We start from the raw sequence: 16,945 nt of genomic DNA on the forward strand, positions 1-16,945 counted from the left end.
AACAGAGGAGATGGTTGGAGGGCATCACTGACTCGAGGGACATGAGTTTGAGCAAGCTCCAGGAGTTGGTGATGGACAGGGAGGCCTGGCATGCTGCAGTCGATGGGGTTGCAAAGAGTTGGACACGACTGAGCGGCTGAACTGAACTGAACCCGTTTATTTGTCTTGTTCATAGCGGCTTGGTGGGGCTAGAGCGTGTTCTGTGCATTTCTGCATTCCCCACACCCTAATAAATATTCCTCGAATGAATTATATTCGTGTATATAGATCACATACCACACTCTAAAATTCCTCGAACTAATTATTTTCATGTATATAGACCACACACACACGCATACCCACATACACTCTCGACAAACGGGGCTTCCCAGGTGGCTCTAGTGGTAAGGAACCTGCCTGCCAGTGCAGAAGACATAACAGATGAGGGTTCAGTCTGTGGATTGGAAAGATCTCCTGGAGGAGGGCATGGTCCAGTATTCTTGCCTAGAGAATTCCAAGGACAGAGGAACCTGGCAGGGCATAGTCCGTGGTGGTCACAAAGAGTGGGACACTACTGAAGCTACTTAGCACCTCTGAGTAAAGACAAAAATCATTTCACCTTCAATATGTGTTGTACTGGAGGTAGCACTGGGAGAAACGCCGACTCACTAAACACGATCTGAATCGTGTACATCTGATTCGCTAGACTGCTTTCCACGAGGAGAGGAGCCCGGAACCCAGCGAGCACGGAACAGGTGCCCTAGAAAACCCGGATGTGCCCCCGCCGCAAGTGCGCGCCTTGCTCCAAGAGCTTCCCCACCGCACGTGCGGCGCGGTGGGGCGAGGCCTGGACTACGCTTCCCGGCGCTCCTCGCGCGCCCGGGGCGGGGCGGGGCTGAGGCTGGAGGCGGGGTCGGTGTTGTAGGGCGGGGCCTGGGCGGGCCGGGGGCGGGGCCGACTACAAAGCCCGAGGGGCAGGCGCTGAGGCGCAGAGTGCTCGCAACGCCGGCTGGAGAGCAGCGCAACGCAGCGAGGAGCGTACGGCGGGAGCGGCCCGCGCGTGGACGGGCCCGGCGGCTAGACCGGCGCCCCTGCTGCCCCGCTCGCACCCCCACCGTCCCCAATGAGCGCAGCCCCACGCGGCCCGGGTCCGTAGGCGGCGGGGCGCCCCCCATGCTGCTGCAGCCCGCGCCGTGCGCCCCGAGCGCGGGCTTCTCGCGGCCCCCGGCCGCCCCCGGCGCCATGCACGGCTCGCAGAAGGACACCACGTTCACCAAGATTTTCGTGGGCGGCCTGCCCTACCATACCACCGACGCCTCGCTCAGGAAGTACTTCGAGGGCTTCGGGGACATCGAGGAGGCCGTGGTCATCACCGACCGCCAGACGGGCAAGTCTCGCGGATACGGCTTCGTAAGTGGCCCCGCGGCCGGGAGCGCCCGCCCCGCACTTATCTTGGCCGGGGCGCTGAGTCAAGCGGCGGGCGCACGCCAGTCCCGGGCGCCTCCCGCCGGCTCGGCACCTGCTGACCCTTCTCGGGCTGCAGCCGGTCCTGCCCCCGTCTCCCTGCCCCCACGCCACGCCGGCTTAAAAGGGAGAGCCGCTGTGTTCAATTAGGACTCTTCTAAGTTTGTGGAGAGGTTTTGGGGACAGCCGGCTACTTTTCGGCACTTCCTGGAGCAACAAGCGAGCGAGGAACAGGGCTTAACCCTGGGGCTAGGAGCCTTTGAACAACTCGTGTATTATTTTCCACCAACTCCCACAGACATCCCAAACAACCTAAGTCCGAGTTGGCCTGAAGACACTTCTCTTACTCCTTTTCTAACTAGGGTGTCCCCAAACCCCTCCCGTGAGGAAACTGGTGGTCCCCACGGGCCGGGTAGGCCAAGCCAGGACCCCTCCCTCCCTTCGGGTTTCGCTGTCGTCCCCGGGCATTGTTTTTGCCCTTCAAGGCCGCGTTTCTTAGCACTTGAACTCGGAAGGAGGAGCTGGGGTCCAGGGGCGGCTTTGGGGTTAGGGGGCTTAGGCTGGACGGGGCTGGGCGGATGCCTTGGGTAGCGGGCACCTGGGGTCAGGGGAAGTAAATGCCGGGGTGCCTGGGCTCTAGAGCCCACTCTGCTTCCCTCGCCTTCCGGTGAAGCCCCTGATGCCTCTGTGCTCCTCCAGGTGACCATGGCCGACCGGGCAGCCGCAGAGAGGGCTTGCAAAGACCCTAACCCCAACATCGATGGTCGCAAGGCAAACGTGAACTTGGCCTATCTGGGTGCCAAGCCGCGCAGCCTCCAGACGGGTGAGAGTGCGTGCTTTCCTTCGCTGTGCTTCTGGTTGCTATATTCAGCCTCGGTATCTGTGGGGTGGAGGAGGCCCCCCCCCCCGCCCTGCACCAGGAGTAGCAGTTGGCTGTCATGTGCTCCAAGAGAGCCGTCACAGGGCAGTCATCCCCCAGCTCGGAAGTTGAACCCCTTCCTCCGGCTGCGTGTGCCGGTGGGACAGGGCAAGGAGGGCAGGTCGGCAAGGAGGGCAGGTCACCCACTTGTCAGCTGTCCTCACCGGAGGGAGGAAGTGGGTCCCAGAGCTGGAGCTCCGGAGGGTGCAAGCCCAGTGGCTGCTGCCCCTCAGCTCCATGGGCCCCCTTTGGCTGGGAGTTCTGGGGTTCAGGTAGAGGTGCCCGGGAGGGGAGAGGAAGCTGTTTACCCTTTTGGATTAGAGGTGGAGGGCTGTGGGGGTCTTCCCTGGGTGAGGCTGGGCCCCTCCCTAACTGGTCTCTCATTTTAGGCTTTGCCATCGGCGTGCAACAGGTGCCCCCTACTTTGATCCAGCGGACTTACGGGTGAGTGGACGCGGCTGGCTGGGGCTGGGGGGCGCACAGCTCTTGGAGACTAGGCCAGGGCGCCGTGGGCTTCCTGGGTCTCCCCGTGCAGGTGGCCCTCGGTCTGAGGGAGCCTCTCACCCCAGGACCGCTGACCCCCCGGCACTGGTGGCACTGTCTGCAGCTCCCTTTCTCTGTCTGAGACCCGTCACTTGCTCCAGTCTTTCAGAAGCGTGATCGTGTTGTGGGAGTGGGAGGGATTCAGCTGGGAGAAGGGAGAGAAGGCAGATTGCATTTCTCTGCCCCGGCAAAGGCCACACTGAAGAGAGATGGGGAACATGCACTCTGGAGCCTGTGGGCTTGAATTCAGGTCCTGGCTTCCCCTTATTGGTTGTGTGCCTTGGGTTCCTCACCTGTAAAATGGGGTAGTGATAGCACCTCTGAGTTCTGTGGGTGGAGGCCAGGCAGGTAGGTGAGCATGCTGGAAGTGTTTGCCGACCAGGAACCGGGCCAGGCTCTTCTGAGGGCGCCTCTCTGACCTGCTCCAGTGCCCAACAGATGGTGGCAGCAGGTCACTGCCAACCGGTCTGGTGTTTGTGAAGCTGCAGCAGGTGAGCTGGGATTAGGGCCAGATGTCTCTGCCCAAGTGGGCCAGCCTGTGGGCCTTTTGTCTAAGGTGCTTTGGAGTAGCGTGTCCCACCCTCCTCCACCCGAAAAGGGCCTTTTTTTTTTTTTTTTTAAAGCATCTAATAAGGCCTGGCAGCTGCTTGGGAAAGGACACAAACTTTAGATGCACAAAGGAGCCTGCCGTACTGGCCGACTTCTCAGCCCCATGATTGATGTCGGCTCTGTGCCCTGGTGTGGGGAATGTGCTGATTACGATGAGGGGTTTGTGTTGGGGGGCCATTTATAGAACAGGGAGCCCCTTTTAAGATGGTAGAACTTCTTAAGCTTATCAGTGATCAGATTCCAGGCCCTGTGTTTTGTGTTGAAAGTTGCAAATATGTGTGTGTGTATCTGCCCCAGAGGCTTGATTTGATTGCTCACCTGGCTCGCTGGGGTGGTGTGGACCAGGCTTTGGAGCAGGTTGGGAGCTGGGCTCGGGCGGCCTGGGCAGGTTGGCCATGATTCGAGGCTCCTGGCCCTGACAGGCAGTCTCTGGCTGTCCAGGGCCCCCCCCGCTTGTGGGTCAGAGACCGTGTGTGAGCCCAGTGCCTTGTGTGTCCTCCTGGGAGGAAGCCTGGAGGGCCGCCGGGAGCAGGGGGCTCTGGTTTCCTTCCCACCCTGGGATCTGCTTCATCTGTGTCTGTAGGCGTCTTTGAAGGTGTTTGGGGACACCCCCATCTTCCTGCTGTCACCCAAGTTCTTCCTGTTTGGGTTCAGGCCACACGGGGAGGGCGTTCCTCACTTTTCACAGTCCTGGTTCTGTTTCCTGGGGCAGGGGCTGGGACAGGGGCTAGCACTGAGATCCAAGTGTGAGCCTTGAGCACACGCAGCTCTCCTCTGCTTAAAATGCCTCTGTGGCTTTCTGCTTGGGCCTGGGCTCTGTTCTGACCCATTACAGCTGCTTCTGGGACTGAGTCTCAGAGTCCTGATATTTGGGACTGGAGCCTGCGGACCTGGGTTCAGATCCTGGCTTTGTCACTTTACCAGTGGGGTCCTCCTTGATAAGTGATGTCACCTCTTCCTGAGCCTTCCGTTCCCTCATCTGGAAAATGGGAATAATAAGCACACAAGGCCGTGCTGGCTCACGGGGCGAGGTGCCCCACACCCTCGTGGCACTTCTCTGAGGTTGGGACGGACATCATCCCTCCCTCATAGGTGGGGAAACAGGCAAAGAGAGGTTAAAAACAGCTAACGGGCTGAAGTGAGGGGACTTGAACCTCCACAAGCTGGCTCTGGCCCCGTGCTCTCAGCCCCTGCTCTCTGGGGTGGGAGGTGGGCAGGGTGCCCAGACGGTTTCCCCCATGGTCCTCAGAGCGCCGCCCACGGGAGGGTGGTCAGGGGTCACTCTGATTTCACTGCCACGTGCTCCTGAGTGCCGGCGACAATGTTTTGTAACTGAATCTGCTGGCCAGCCATTTAAGACCCATGACGACGCAGAGGCTCTATTTGTTGGTTGCTGAGGGGTGGAAGGACAGTCGACAAACAGGGACAAGGAGTCGGAGGGACAGTCCAGCTCTGCGTTTTCCAGCAGCTGGTGGATTGTCACCTCCCACCAGGCCGCGCTGAGACCCAGGGGCAGGGGGGCCTCGGCCAGGCTTTCAGAGTCAGCTGTCTCTTCCCAGCGCCTGCCCGCCTGGCTGGAGACTTAGGCCGTCAGCGTCCCTTTTGTCTTTACAAACAATCGGGCCCGGGAGCCCGGTCGGGCCTGACTCAGCGGTCAGTTGTGTCAGCTCCAGGCTGGCAGGGAGGCCTGGGCAGCCCAGGGTTTGCGAACCCGTTAACCCCTCTCCTGCCCAGCGGAACTTTCCCCAGGCTTTCCAGCCCCACTCCTGTGCCCGGGGCAGCTCCAAAGACCCCAGACCCCCACTCCCAGGCTCAGCCACTGCGGAATCCTCGCCTGGCCGGGTCATAAACGTCGATGTGGGAAGATTTGCCAAAGGACTTTGACATTCTGTTTTCTGCTTGGGTTCCTCCTCCCTGGTTTATCTTTTCTTCAAGAACAGGGTCTTTCAGGGTCTATCTTGAGTGGGACATTTCTGTCACATTCATGACGGCTGAGGCTTGGGTCTGGAGAAGACTTCTTTGGGAGGTGGCAAGTGGCCAGTCCCAGGGGGAGACAACTACAGCCAGAGACCACCCTGCCGAGCGTCCCACTGGGTGGGACAGTCAGCAGCCTACAGGCACGGGTCTAGGCAGAGTGTTGGGTCTGGCTCGGAAGGGGCTTCTTGGCTGGTGTCAGGGCTGTCTGACAGCCAGCTGTCTGTTCAGGCTGGGCCTGAGGCCGGTAGGAGCTAAGGTGTGTCCTGGGCCCAACTACACTGGGAGCCTCTCCTTGGGGTATTTTTGAAGGGTTACCTGTTTGTCTAGGTTTATCTCCCCCCGCCCCAACTTCTTAAGGGGACCTCACTGTGGGCTTCATACCTGTCCGCCATGAGCCCCACTCAGTGCTGGGGGCAAGCCAAGCCCTCGGGCCCAGATGACAGGACAGGGTCTGGTGGCCATTGGGTGTCAGGCAGGCTTCGTGCCAGAGCGAGGCCCCGGGAGCCTGACCAGGCTCGGGGTCAGGCCCACCCCCTTCTCCCCTTCTGCAGGGTGGGGACTGTGTCAGTGCCACCTTGCAGGGCTGAGGGGAGATGGGCCCGTGCCTGTGTGCAGAGCCGCGCAGTGAGGGCCTGGCCCACGGAAAGACAGGCGCACAGTGACTCATCTCACAGCAGCTTGGCCACAGTCTGTTGCCCCTTCCACCTGTGCAGGTGCTGGGTGTGGGGAAACTTGCCAGAGCTGAACGTGCATGGCATAGGCACTGGAGCCTGAGTTGGGGGCTCCAACACCCTCTCTCCTTCCCCGAGGCCCCAGCACCGCTGTCTGGCCAGCTCTCAGACAAGTCAGAGCCAGAACCCCCAGAACTGACCAGGGCCCAGGATCTCCTCCCTCGGCACCTGCACACTCCATTTGGCTGAAGGTTTCCGGGCCCCTGCTCTGTCTCTGTGATGGTCCCCAGTGCCCAGGTTGAGACCCGCTGCCCTTGTTGTCATCAGGTCGTGGGTACCTGCCCAGCCAGGGGGTCTGAGTGGAGTGCCTGGGTCCCCAGAACGGGATGGGGGGCCACAGGGTGACAGGATGATGTCTGTTTCTCAAAAGCATGGAGCACACGGGACTGGGCAGAAGGGAATGAGCTGTTCCCAGAATGCTTTGTTCGTTAAGTATTTATTGAACACCTGCTGGATACTTTGAAAGACGTGGTTGGTTCTCTGTCTCACTTTCTGGCAGGGATGCCAGACCATTAGAAATCCGTCTGCACATGTGATGGGTGCAGCTGGGCAGAGCAGCTGGCTGGCAGGGGGCCTCGTGGGGGCAGGACAGGCCTGTGTCGTGATGTAAGGGTAGGGAGGGTGATCTGCGAGTATGACAGTCATAGACTTGCACCCTGTGCCACCCCCAGATGGTGAAATCAGAGCAAGGCCTGGAGCCAGCTAAGAGCAGCATGCCTGCTATGGACTCCTGGGCTTGGTGGCATGTTGTGTTATGAAACATCACCACTGGGGACACTGCAGGGGGCCTCCTGTACTATACCTGCAGAGCCTTGTTATCTCATGATATGACATAAATAAAGCCAGGGGTAGTTGCAGTGCCTAGAATAGGGGTCAGCACCTGGGCGGGGGGCAGGGGGTGGGGGGCCAGCACCTTGGAGGTGTGGCAGGAAGTGAGGTCAGAATGGAGGCTTTGCAGGAGGGCAGAGAGGAAGCCTGTACCCTCCCCGTGTGGCATCACATGGCTTGTTTTTACTTTCAGGGTGTCTGGGGTGGTCCTCCCCCTCCCCACCCCGTTGCTTCCTGTTTGGCTCTCACTGGAGCGAGGCGTGGGCCGGCGCATGGCCCTCCCCGCGGGCGCCCGTGCACACCTGTTGTTTGTCGCCGTCTGCTGTAACAGACACCGGCCTCCGGGTGGTTCTTGGGTTCTCGTCCAAGGGCGAGCTCCCCGCCAGCCGCGCTGGCCCTGGCAGGAGGGACCCTGTACTGAGGGCTGCAGGGCAGAGGCCTGACCACGCTCAGGCTGACACGGGCATCCTGGCCCCATGGGTGGGTAGGAGTGTGGGAAGGGGAACTCCCAGGTGGGCCAGGCCCTTCATGCTGCAGCTGGAGGAGGCCATGTGAGGAGCCTGGGAGCCCCATGACTTGCCTGGGTGACCCTTTGTTCTTGTGATGACCTTTTCCTCTTCAAGTCTCCATTTCCCCGGCTGCTGCGTGGATGTGACGAGCACTCTGCAGAGTGCTGGGGGGGCACCTGGATCATTCTCCTGACCCCTCTCACGTCGAGGGTGGGGAGGAAGCCCTGCTGTCATTCATTCAGTTTGTTCAAAGGACGTATGCCGGTTTGTGGCAGCTTGGGATGAAGGGAGCCCTGATCCTGCTTGTGATTACAGGACTTTCTTTGGCAGAGGTGGTGACTGGTGCTCCTGGGGGGAAGGGAGCAGCTGACGGGAGGCTGGTATGACCTGTGGGAGGAAGTGGGAGATTGAGGGGAGTCACGGACCCAGCAGGGTGGCCTCAGCTCACGTAGGGCCTTAGTGGTCCAGTGGGGGTGTTTGGATTTTACTCTGGGTCATGTGGGGCTACCGTGGGCCCTGAGCATGTAAGAGCCGAGTCACTTGCATCTTTAGAGCCTCTCTGGCTGCCGGGTGGGCCTGAGCCACGGGGGGCATGGTGGCCGCCTGGAACAGCACAGGGGTGTGGAGTTGTAGGATTCTGTGTACATTTAAAGAAGTACATTTAAAGAACGTGCGAAAGAAGGGAGTCCCAAGAGGATTCCAGAACATTGGGCCTGAGCTCATGGTGGTTCAATTGGCCTTGGCAGTGAGGGGAGGCTGCAATCTAAGGGGAAGAGCCGGTGTTTGGGCTTGGACAGGTTCTGGTGATGAGGCCAAGCCAGGGCCTGGCACTGCCCCACAGGAGATGCATTGCACCTGCTCTGATCCAGTGGCGACAGAGAGCCTGGAGGCCCCGCTCTGGGAAGTCCTGGGGGCCCTCCCCGACCTAAGAATCCTGAATTGTACCCCAGCAGCTGCTGACTTCTCCAGCCCATCAGGCCAAACCTCCAGAGAACAGAAAAAGTGAAATGGGCTCATTTGCCTTTTTTATTTTTATTTTCGAGGGTGACCGTGCGTTCACAGAGTAAGCGCTTAGGACTGCAACCCATCCCTTTGCGCTGTGAGTTTCGCTCTGAGTGTGGGGTGTGAGGCCGTCTGTCTCCTGGCGCCAGCTCCCTCAGCTGCCCCCTCCACCCCTGCCCGCCCAGGAGTCCCCAGACCTTGCCGATCAGACCCCTAGACCTTGGCCCCCGGGGTCTAGGGGAGGCTCTGTTGTGCTCTGTGCCACCCTTGGTTTACAGACAGGGAAACAGGTCAGAGAGGGCCGAGGGGCTGGGGCAGCTGTGGCCGAAATCAGACTCGGGGTTCTCAGTCCTACACCCCTGTCTCCATCGGCCTGAGACAGCTGGGTCACTCCTGGCTGGGAACCGCTCACCCTGGGTGTGCGGGTCCAGGCAGATATCTCTGCCATTGCCCTTTCAGCAGGGGCTGCTCAACCTGAGTATGTGCCCCTCCAGGATGGTCTGGCCTTTTGAACTGGCCAGCTGTAGCCCCCTCTACTTCCCACAGTCTGGGGTTTTGTGAGTTTGTTTTGTCCAGGTCCTGGCCTAGGCGTTGGGTCACCTGATTTTGAGGTTCTGACCCACTAACTGTCCTGCTTGCTGGTTTGCTTTTCCCCCCAGGTCTCTGGTCTGCCCTCCATGGGGCTGGCTGGGAGGGCCTTCTGTCCGTCCTGGCTGCGTGGAATGTTCTTGCCCTTCCTCAGGCTCGAGGAGGAGGGGTCATTGGTGCTGCTGAGGTCCCTGGAGGTGCGGACAGGGGGCAGTCCCAGCCCCCAGCACAGTACTGAAGCTGACAGGTGCAGAGTCAGACTTGAACGGAGCCTGTGGTTCTTGCCTCCCCAGGGTTCATGGCTGTGAGTTGCTGAGCAAAGCTGTGCCGGCCCTAGTGGCCATTCCAGGTCAGGCTGCTGCTTCTGCTGCCTTCCAAGGGCCGAGACTCCCAGCCCAGAAAGCAGCGGGGCCCTGGAGGAAGCCCCTTTTCCACCCAGTGCCAACAAGGCCCTTGGCTCTCGGCTGGTGCTGGGGATCGAGCAGTCCAGGCCATGTCCCTGCCCTTAGGAAGACAGGTGGATGACAAAGTGGTTTGAGGCTGTAGGGAAGTATGGCCAGCGGTGGGCAGGAGGTGAGGGGGTGGTGGTCAGGGAAGGCCTCTTTGGAGGTGATTGAGCTGTGGGAAGGAGCCTGGCAGCAGTGGGAACAGCAGGTGCAAAGGCCCTGTGCACAGAGAAGCATGTCCAGTCTGGGGACAGAACGTGCCAAGCCTGTGCCCTCTTCAGAAGCCTGTAGATGGAGTGCGTGGAGGCCAGTGGTAGCTGACCTTTCTGAGGGGCAGGTGGAGTGCCGAGGAACCCACTGGGCACACGCACCCTGTGTCCTGGTGCGGTGTCCAAGACGCCCCCCTTTCGTGGTGTGTAGGCCTGGGAGGGATCCAGGGGGCTGTGCTCAGACGGGGCCAGCCGCTGGCTTGGCTGGGTTTTCCTTCTCACTGGAGATTCTGGTGGGTGCGTATATGTGTGTGTGTGTGTTCCTTCCTGAGTGTGTTCATGTGCCAGCTCGGCTCCTTGGTTCCCACCTGGCCTCCTTCCCAGCCCCCTGTGTGGGTTTCTGGTTGGGACAGTGGTTAGAACTCCTTGTATCAACCTTTTGCCTTGTAGTTTACATCAGGTCTTGACCCCAGCATGATGCTGGCGAATTCTTTGTAGGGGGACTGTCCTGTGTGCTGTGGAATGTTAGCAGTGTCCCCAGCCTCCACCTGTGGCACTCCGTACCCATCAGGTGACAACCAGAAATGTCACATTCATGCTGAGTGGCCCCTGGGGTTGAAGTCACTGTGGCTGAGAAATGCTGGTCTGGTAGAGGATCTCTGCTCTCAAGCCCTGAGGTCAGCTTCTGCCAGCCTGGGAAAACAGGCTCGTGGAAGCTCTGTAACTTGAATGCAGATCTGAAGGGCCCAGCCCCCTGTTGGGGGGAGCTCCATAGCTTCCTCCCCCTTGACTCTGCAGGGCTTGTGCAGCAGCAGAGCCCTGCTCTTGTCTCCTGGCTGTGTGACTGCCAGTCCCTTGGCCTCTTGGAGCCTAAGTTTTCCTGAGAAATGGGGCAACATCAGCACCTATTTTCTGGCTGTGAAATGCTTCATATGTTATCTTTGGCTTTTCACAGAGTGGAGAGTGGGACAGGGTGCTTGAGGGACACAGATGAACAGATGCAGACTCAGAATGTCCCTGCAGGCCAGGAAATGGGAACCCCCCTTCCTCCCAACCTGAAGCTTACTCACCCACCATGTCTGAGCATCCCCAGCAGGGCAGCTCCGTGGTCCCCACGGTGCGGACTGTCGGGAACCTGGTGCACATGCTGGCTTTCCTGGCTGGCACCCTTGCGGCAGGCATGGCCAGAATCCTGTCATTTCTGCGCCCTGTCATCTCCTGCACGGACAGCTTGTGCCTGGTCTGCGTGGTGCTTCTGCAGTGCGGTGTGTACCTGCATCCCCGGGGACCTGTCCAGTGCAGGTTCCCAGACCCCATCAGACTTGGCTTTCTGCTCTCTGAAACAGGGGTGTCCTTGCCTGTGTGTTCTGTGTTTGAGCCCAGAAGTTCTGCGCTCAAAACTTCCAGAACCTCACCCTCAGGAATGTGCTGGGGTTTCTGGAGCACTACACCAAGACCCGCTCTGTCGAGTTTCCACTGGCTTCTCTTTAGGGAGGGGTCTGGACAGCTGAGGCTCCTCCTTTTTTGTTGTTGTTTATAATTAGACTGAAAATAAAAGTGCTCCATGAGGGTGAAAACAAAGTGTCTGTCACATAGTGGATACCCAAGAAATAGACGCAGAATATTGATCAGGTATTAGTTCCTGTCCTGCTTTATTTTTTTCCTGCCTGGTTTTTTAAATATATGATAGCTTTTAAAATTGTCACAATCTTGTGAAATAGATGGCACTGTTTCCATTGTTACAAATTTATTAAATTATCAAATTGTTAAGTTATTAAGCTGAGACCCAAAAGGCAACTCATATGCTTCATATCACATATCCTTTTAAATAAGGGACGTGTTTTCTATGGATTCTCAAGTCCTCATATACTTCTGTGTAAATACTTAGGTAATTTCCTGTAGGCAGACTAGATATCAAGAAATGGAACTGTTGGTGTGGCCCCTCTTCTGTCTTGTTGTCAGCACCGAATGCCCAGCCCCTTCCCCATCCATGGGCCTGGGCAAGGTGCCGGTAGAGCCTCCACCCACTCATGTGAGGTCCAGTGGGGGAGATGGACCAGGAGCTCAGGCTCCGAGCAGCTGCCCCCTCCTCCAAGAAGCCTCCCCTGACCACTCCTGACTCTGGTTCGTGGGTTGGCATATGTGTTTGTCTCTCCTCCTCCTGGATTGCGAGCTCTGAGAGGCCAGGGGCTGTGTAGTCTTCTCTTACTGTGTCCTTGCCCAGAGCACACCCACAGACAGGAGAGAAGCCTGGGGAGGCGGAGGTGGAATTCGAACCCAGGCCCAACTCCGTTCAGGGCTCTTGTTCCCACCAGAGAAGCAGGAGGGAGTGGACGGCAGAAACCCCTAATAAGGGAGAGAGGGCTTGGCCTAGGGCCGGTGTGCAGGTTCCTACAGGAAGCTGTCTGACCTCCTGACAAGCAGGAGTGGGTCGCCATGGCAACCATAGGAGTGCTGCCACCTAGGAGGGCAAATAGCAGGGATGAGGGGATCCACTGTGAGAACTTCCTGGCCCGGGGCAACTGGGGCTGCTCTGGGACTGGCCAGGTGTGCCCAGGCTCCTACCCCTAGGGCAGGGTTTGTTGCTGTGTCCACGAGGCTGTGGTACCTATCCTCACCTCAAGTCTGCCCTCACTGGGTTCACCCCTGGCTCAGGATTGCTTCTTACGTGTGTGTGCTTTTATTGTGGTAAGGTGTGAGGCAGTGCTTAGTCACTCAGTCCTGTCCAACTCTGCAGCCTTGTGGACTGGAGCCCACCAGACTCCTCTGTCCATGGGATTTTTCAGGCAAGAATACTGCAGTGGGTTGTCATACTCTCCTCAAGGGGAATCTTCTTGACCCAGGAATTGAACCCACATCTCCTGTGTCTCCTGCATTGGCAGACAGGTTCTTTACTGCTGAGTCACGAGGGAAGCCCTGTGGTAAAGTACACATAACCTAAAATCTGCCATTTTAGGGCATTAAGCATTTTCACAAAGTTGTGTATTCATCACCACCATCTGATTCAGAACTTCTGCGTCACCCAGGAGGACACCACTTAGCACCCCCTCCCCTCTCCTGCTTCCTGAAGCCCCTGCACCTATGACCACTTTCTCTCTGGACTCGCTTTTGTGGAGGTTTCCATGAGTGGAATTGTGCAGTCCAGAGCCTTTCACTTCTGGCTGCTTTCCCCAGCATCGTGTCCTCAATGGTCATCCGCGCAGTGGTGGTGTGTATCAGCGTGTTACTCCTTTTTATGGCAGAATAACATTCCTTGGCATGCATACACCGCAGTCTGGAAACCCATTCATCCTTGGACAGGAGCTTGGGTTGCTTCTCCTTTGTGGCTGGTGCGAATAGTGCTTATCATCTCTTAACTGTGCCCTTGAGTCCGTTTGCCTCACAGAGATACTCAGACCCCCATGCACCAACTGCTCGCCCCCCTACCCCCTCCACAGCCCCCTTCCCAGCCTTTTCTTTGCATTCAAAACATCGGGCCACATAAAGTTGCTGTCAGTCAACTTCTTGGACCCGTAAAAATGGAGTTTTATACGCTTCCACCTCACCCATCCTTAGCACTGGTTTAAACACACATTTGATTTTTTTAGTGAACATTATCACCGTTCAGTATAAATGTAACAGTTTTGCATAAACAGCACGTCTGTTCTGTGGCCTGGTTTTCTCTCCCAGCAATGTGGAGAGGGAGAGTGGCTGGAGATTGAGATTGGACTTTGTCCCGTTGACCCGTGGGTTGGTCTGGGGGACCCCAGGCACTGCTTTGTTGACACTGGGGTTTCTCTGCTTTTTCTGTGTTCCCAAGGGGGCGGCCGGGACCCATTGAGCCCCGTCTTTTTTCAGGAGCAAGGGCTCCCGGATGCTGAGGGCCCGGCAGGGGAGGGAACCTGGCTTCCAGGGCCCTGCTTGCTGTCCCTTTGCTGTCCCCCAGCTGTCCCAGTTTCTGGCTCTGCCACACCTGCGGGATTCCCAGGAGGGAACATTTTCCCTTTTGCTTTCCAAGCAGCTTCTCTTTGAAATGGAAGGGCGGCGGGACAGGGTTTCCGGGCCTGTCTTACAGGTGTAGAGGCCCCGTCCTGCATATCTCTAGCAGGTCTGAGAGGAGGATGAGGAGCTGATGGCCGCCCTGGTGGCTCTGTGCCCACCCCTGCCGTGGGCGCTGCTGCACACTGGCCGTGGGGCTCGGCGCTGGCTGGCAGAGCAGGCACCTGCCGATACTGCCTTCCCGAGCCTCACTTTCCCCTTTGGCGATGTGCGGGATCACCCCTGTGGTGGAGGGCTGGGTGCACGGCATGCACAGCACCCACAGTGGGCAGCCTGCCAGGTGTGATGAGTGCCAGGTGCAGGTCACAGCTCTCAGACTGATGCCCAGGGGCCACATCCTGTTCCCTCCACGCTGGTACTGTGGGCGAGGTGCCTCTGAGCCCAGTGTTTCTGTTGTAAACTGAGATAATTATGAGAGCCACTCTAGGGGAAGGTTCACCAGTTGTCTTACGTGAGACGTGGCCACCAGGCTGCTGAGCCCTGTCCCTAAGGCTTGGCCATCACCTTTGCTCTTAGTACCACCATCTGGTTATACTTCTCTTCATCGTTTTCTTCGTTCACTCAGCAAGTGAGCCCGTGCTGGGGGCCAAGGTCTGTGTTGTCATTTCATAGGTGGCCGACGTTTTAGTTGGTGGCGAGACGGATGTGGGAGATAAGTAAATTGTGTAGGTGTCACTTGGGGGCGTGGCGAGATGCTGGAAGATGAGTAGGGAAGTGGGGGTGGGGACAGGGCTGGCTTCATGGACTGTGCCCTGGGTGATCACATGGGGACTTGGTGCTCAGAAGGGCCTGTGCTGGGTTTGATGCGCTGGTTCTGAAATTGCTAATCATTTTTAAACTCCCCCTGGCCCCCAAGTCATGTTGTTGCTCCTGTCAGGAATGGATGGTGTTTGGGGTGTAGGGTGGTTTGAGGGGGTTTCCTGGAGGGGTTCACTGAGGAGATATTTTGAGTGCAGACTTGAAGAGGGGCAGTAGGATCCCTGTGGGTCGCTGGGGAGAGTGCTCTGCCGGTTGTGGGCATGGCCAGTGCCACGGCCCTGCGGTGGGAGCAGCCTTATTGCTCAGGCTGCACCCGTTTTACACATGAGGAAGTGGAGACACGGGAGGGTGACACAGCATCGCCCAGCAGTCCCAGCTCCTCCACTCCACCCTGGAGCCAGCTGTGCTTCCCTGCTGTCACCCGACCCTGACCCTCTCTGCTTGGCCCCGCAGGCTGACCCCCCACTACATCTACCCACAAGCCATCGTCCAGCCCAGCGTGGTGATCCCAGCCGCCCCGGTTCCACCTCTGTCCTCGCCTTACATCGAGTACACGCCGGCCAGCCCGGCCTATGCCCAGTACCCACCGGCCACCTATGACCAGTACCCGTACGCCGCCTCGCCCGCCACAGCCGCCAGCTTCGTGGGCTACAGCTACCCGGCCGCCGTGCCCCAGGCCCTCTCGGCTGCGGCTCCCGCGGGCACCACCTTCCTGCAGTACCAGCCTCCACAGCTGCAGCCTGACCGGATGCAGTGAGGCTGCCCCCCGCCTGCGACTGCGGCCCCGTCACTGTGGGCTGGGTGGGCGCCAGCCAGGTCCAGGGGTGCACACCCACCCCTGGGCCTCGGAGGACCGTGCGGGACCCCACCAGCACCCTGGATGGCCCGGAGACCACTGCTCTTTACACCTGGGACGTCACGTCTTGAGGGAGTACTTGAATGACCGAAAGCTAATCGAAGATCAGCCTGATCAGTCGCACACGCACCGTCCCCACCCTCCCATACCCTAGGAGCCCGCAGGTGGTCCCCCCAGCACCCGGAAGGGTCTTCTGGACCCTCCGTAAACCCCAACCGCCCTCTGGGTCCTGTTCAGAGAAGCCTTATTACTCCAGGGAAGCCCAGGATTGCGAAGTGCATTGACTGTTGTCACTTCATCCGCATGACTGTGAACCGCAGGTAGGGGACTCTCCCACCCCCAGAAATTCCCATTATCTAAATGCTGGCCCGGGGGCATCCCCCCACCCAAGGCTCCCAGGTGCGGCAGGGCCTCCGGTGACTGGCGACTAGGGCAGCCAGCCATGGTCCGTTCCATCGAAGCACTGCGGCTCTTTTTCTTATCATTGTTCTTTTGCTACTAAGATGATTTCAGAGTTTCAGTCTATTTTTTCAATGGAGACTCCCATCGCCAAGAATCCGAAACCTGTTTTTTTGACTTTGAGACTTGCTTTGGTCGATGGCTCGTCTGCCTGAAGAGATGGTGGTGGTGGTCTTCTGATAAGTATCTACCAGCCCGAGCTCCTCAGAGGTGGGCATCTTGACAGTGAGTTGTCTTAAGCTTGGCTCGCTCCCCGAGGCCGTGAAGTGGGTGCTGGCTGAGGGGCTGGACCACCACATCCCGGCCAGCTGGCAGGATAGAGGCTCAGAGCACAGGGTGGTCCCCACCCCACCCCCCACCCACATAGTGTCGCCTGCTGTATACAACCTGCGGGTTTGAGCTGAGACACGTCTGCCTGCCTTGAGAGCTCAGGGAGAGGAGGCGGCGGTTCACACATACCACGATGGGGCCTCGCCCTGGAGGAGCAAGGGAAAGATGAGGGGCGGGCGGGCTGGAAGGTTGGGGGCACTGAGGTGCTCATTCAGACCTACCTCAGGGACACGGGAGGCCTCGGGGCTGACGTATGTGGGCTTTGCTGCACGCCTGGTGCAGAGTCAAAGCCCAGAAAGTTAAGGTAGCTAATATTATAATAATATTTTTATTAGAATGTTCTGATTATAAAAAATAAAACTTGTTTTCTTTAAAGAAAAAGTGGGTCTGTGGTTTTTTTCCCCTCAAAGGGGGCGCCTCTGACCCCCACAGCAACCAGGCTCAGCATTGTTGATGTGCTGGGAGCAGGGCCCTAGGGGCAGAGGTCAGGGGGTTGGGTAGGGTGTTGTCATTTACGGCACCACTGGATCCCCGTGGAAGAGAAAGCTGGGCGCTGCTGGCGGAACCTGGGCAGCGTCTGCTAAGAGAGCTGAGGAGCAGGTATCCAGGCCACCCACCCTTGGGGCACTGGCAGCCAGACACAAGTCAGGGTGGAAAAGAGATGTCTAGGGTGTGTGAGTAAGGGGGTCCCATCTTGGG

General features: G+C 58.5%; 1 protein-coding gene across 4 annotated transcripts in view; it reads left to right on the forward strand.

Annotated features, from left to right (window-relative positions):
• Positions 1-962: 962 nt before the first annotated feature.
• RBM38 (RNA binding motif protein 38) overlaps positions 963-16,945 on the forward strand; it is a 31,293-nt gene continuing 15,310 nt past the window's right edge. The window contains exons 1-4 of one of the 4 annotated variants that reach the window (XM_027558983.1): positions 968-1,389; positions 2,143-2,272; positions 2,752-2,806; positions 15,055-16,627. In XM_027558983.1, coding sequence (XP_027414784.1) covers positions 1,153-1,389; positions 2,143-2,272; positions 2,752-2,806; positions 15,055-15,358 — 726 coding nt within the window. In that variant the 5' untranslated portion in view covers positions 968-1,152 and the 3' untranslated portion in view covers positions 15,359-16,627. Of the gene's footprint in view, positions 1,390-2,142; positions 2,273-2,751; positions 2,807-15,054; positions 16,628-16,945 lie in introns of those variants that run through there. The other 3 variants (XM_027558984.1, XM_027558985.1, XM_027558987.1) reach the window with 3 other exon arrangements.

Source organism: Bos indicus x Bos taurus, chromosome 13 (genome assembly GCF_003369695.1).
Source record: "Bos indicus x Bos taurus breed Angus x Brahman F1 hybrid chromosome 13, Bos_hybrid_MaternalHap_v2.0, whole genome shotgun sequence".
Classification (NCBI taxonomy): domain Eukaryota; kingdom Metazoa; phylum Chordata; class Mammalia; order Artiodactyla; family Bovidae; genus Bos; species Bos indicus x Bos taurus.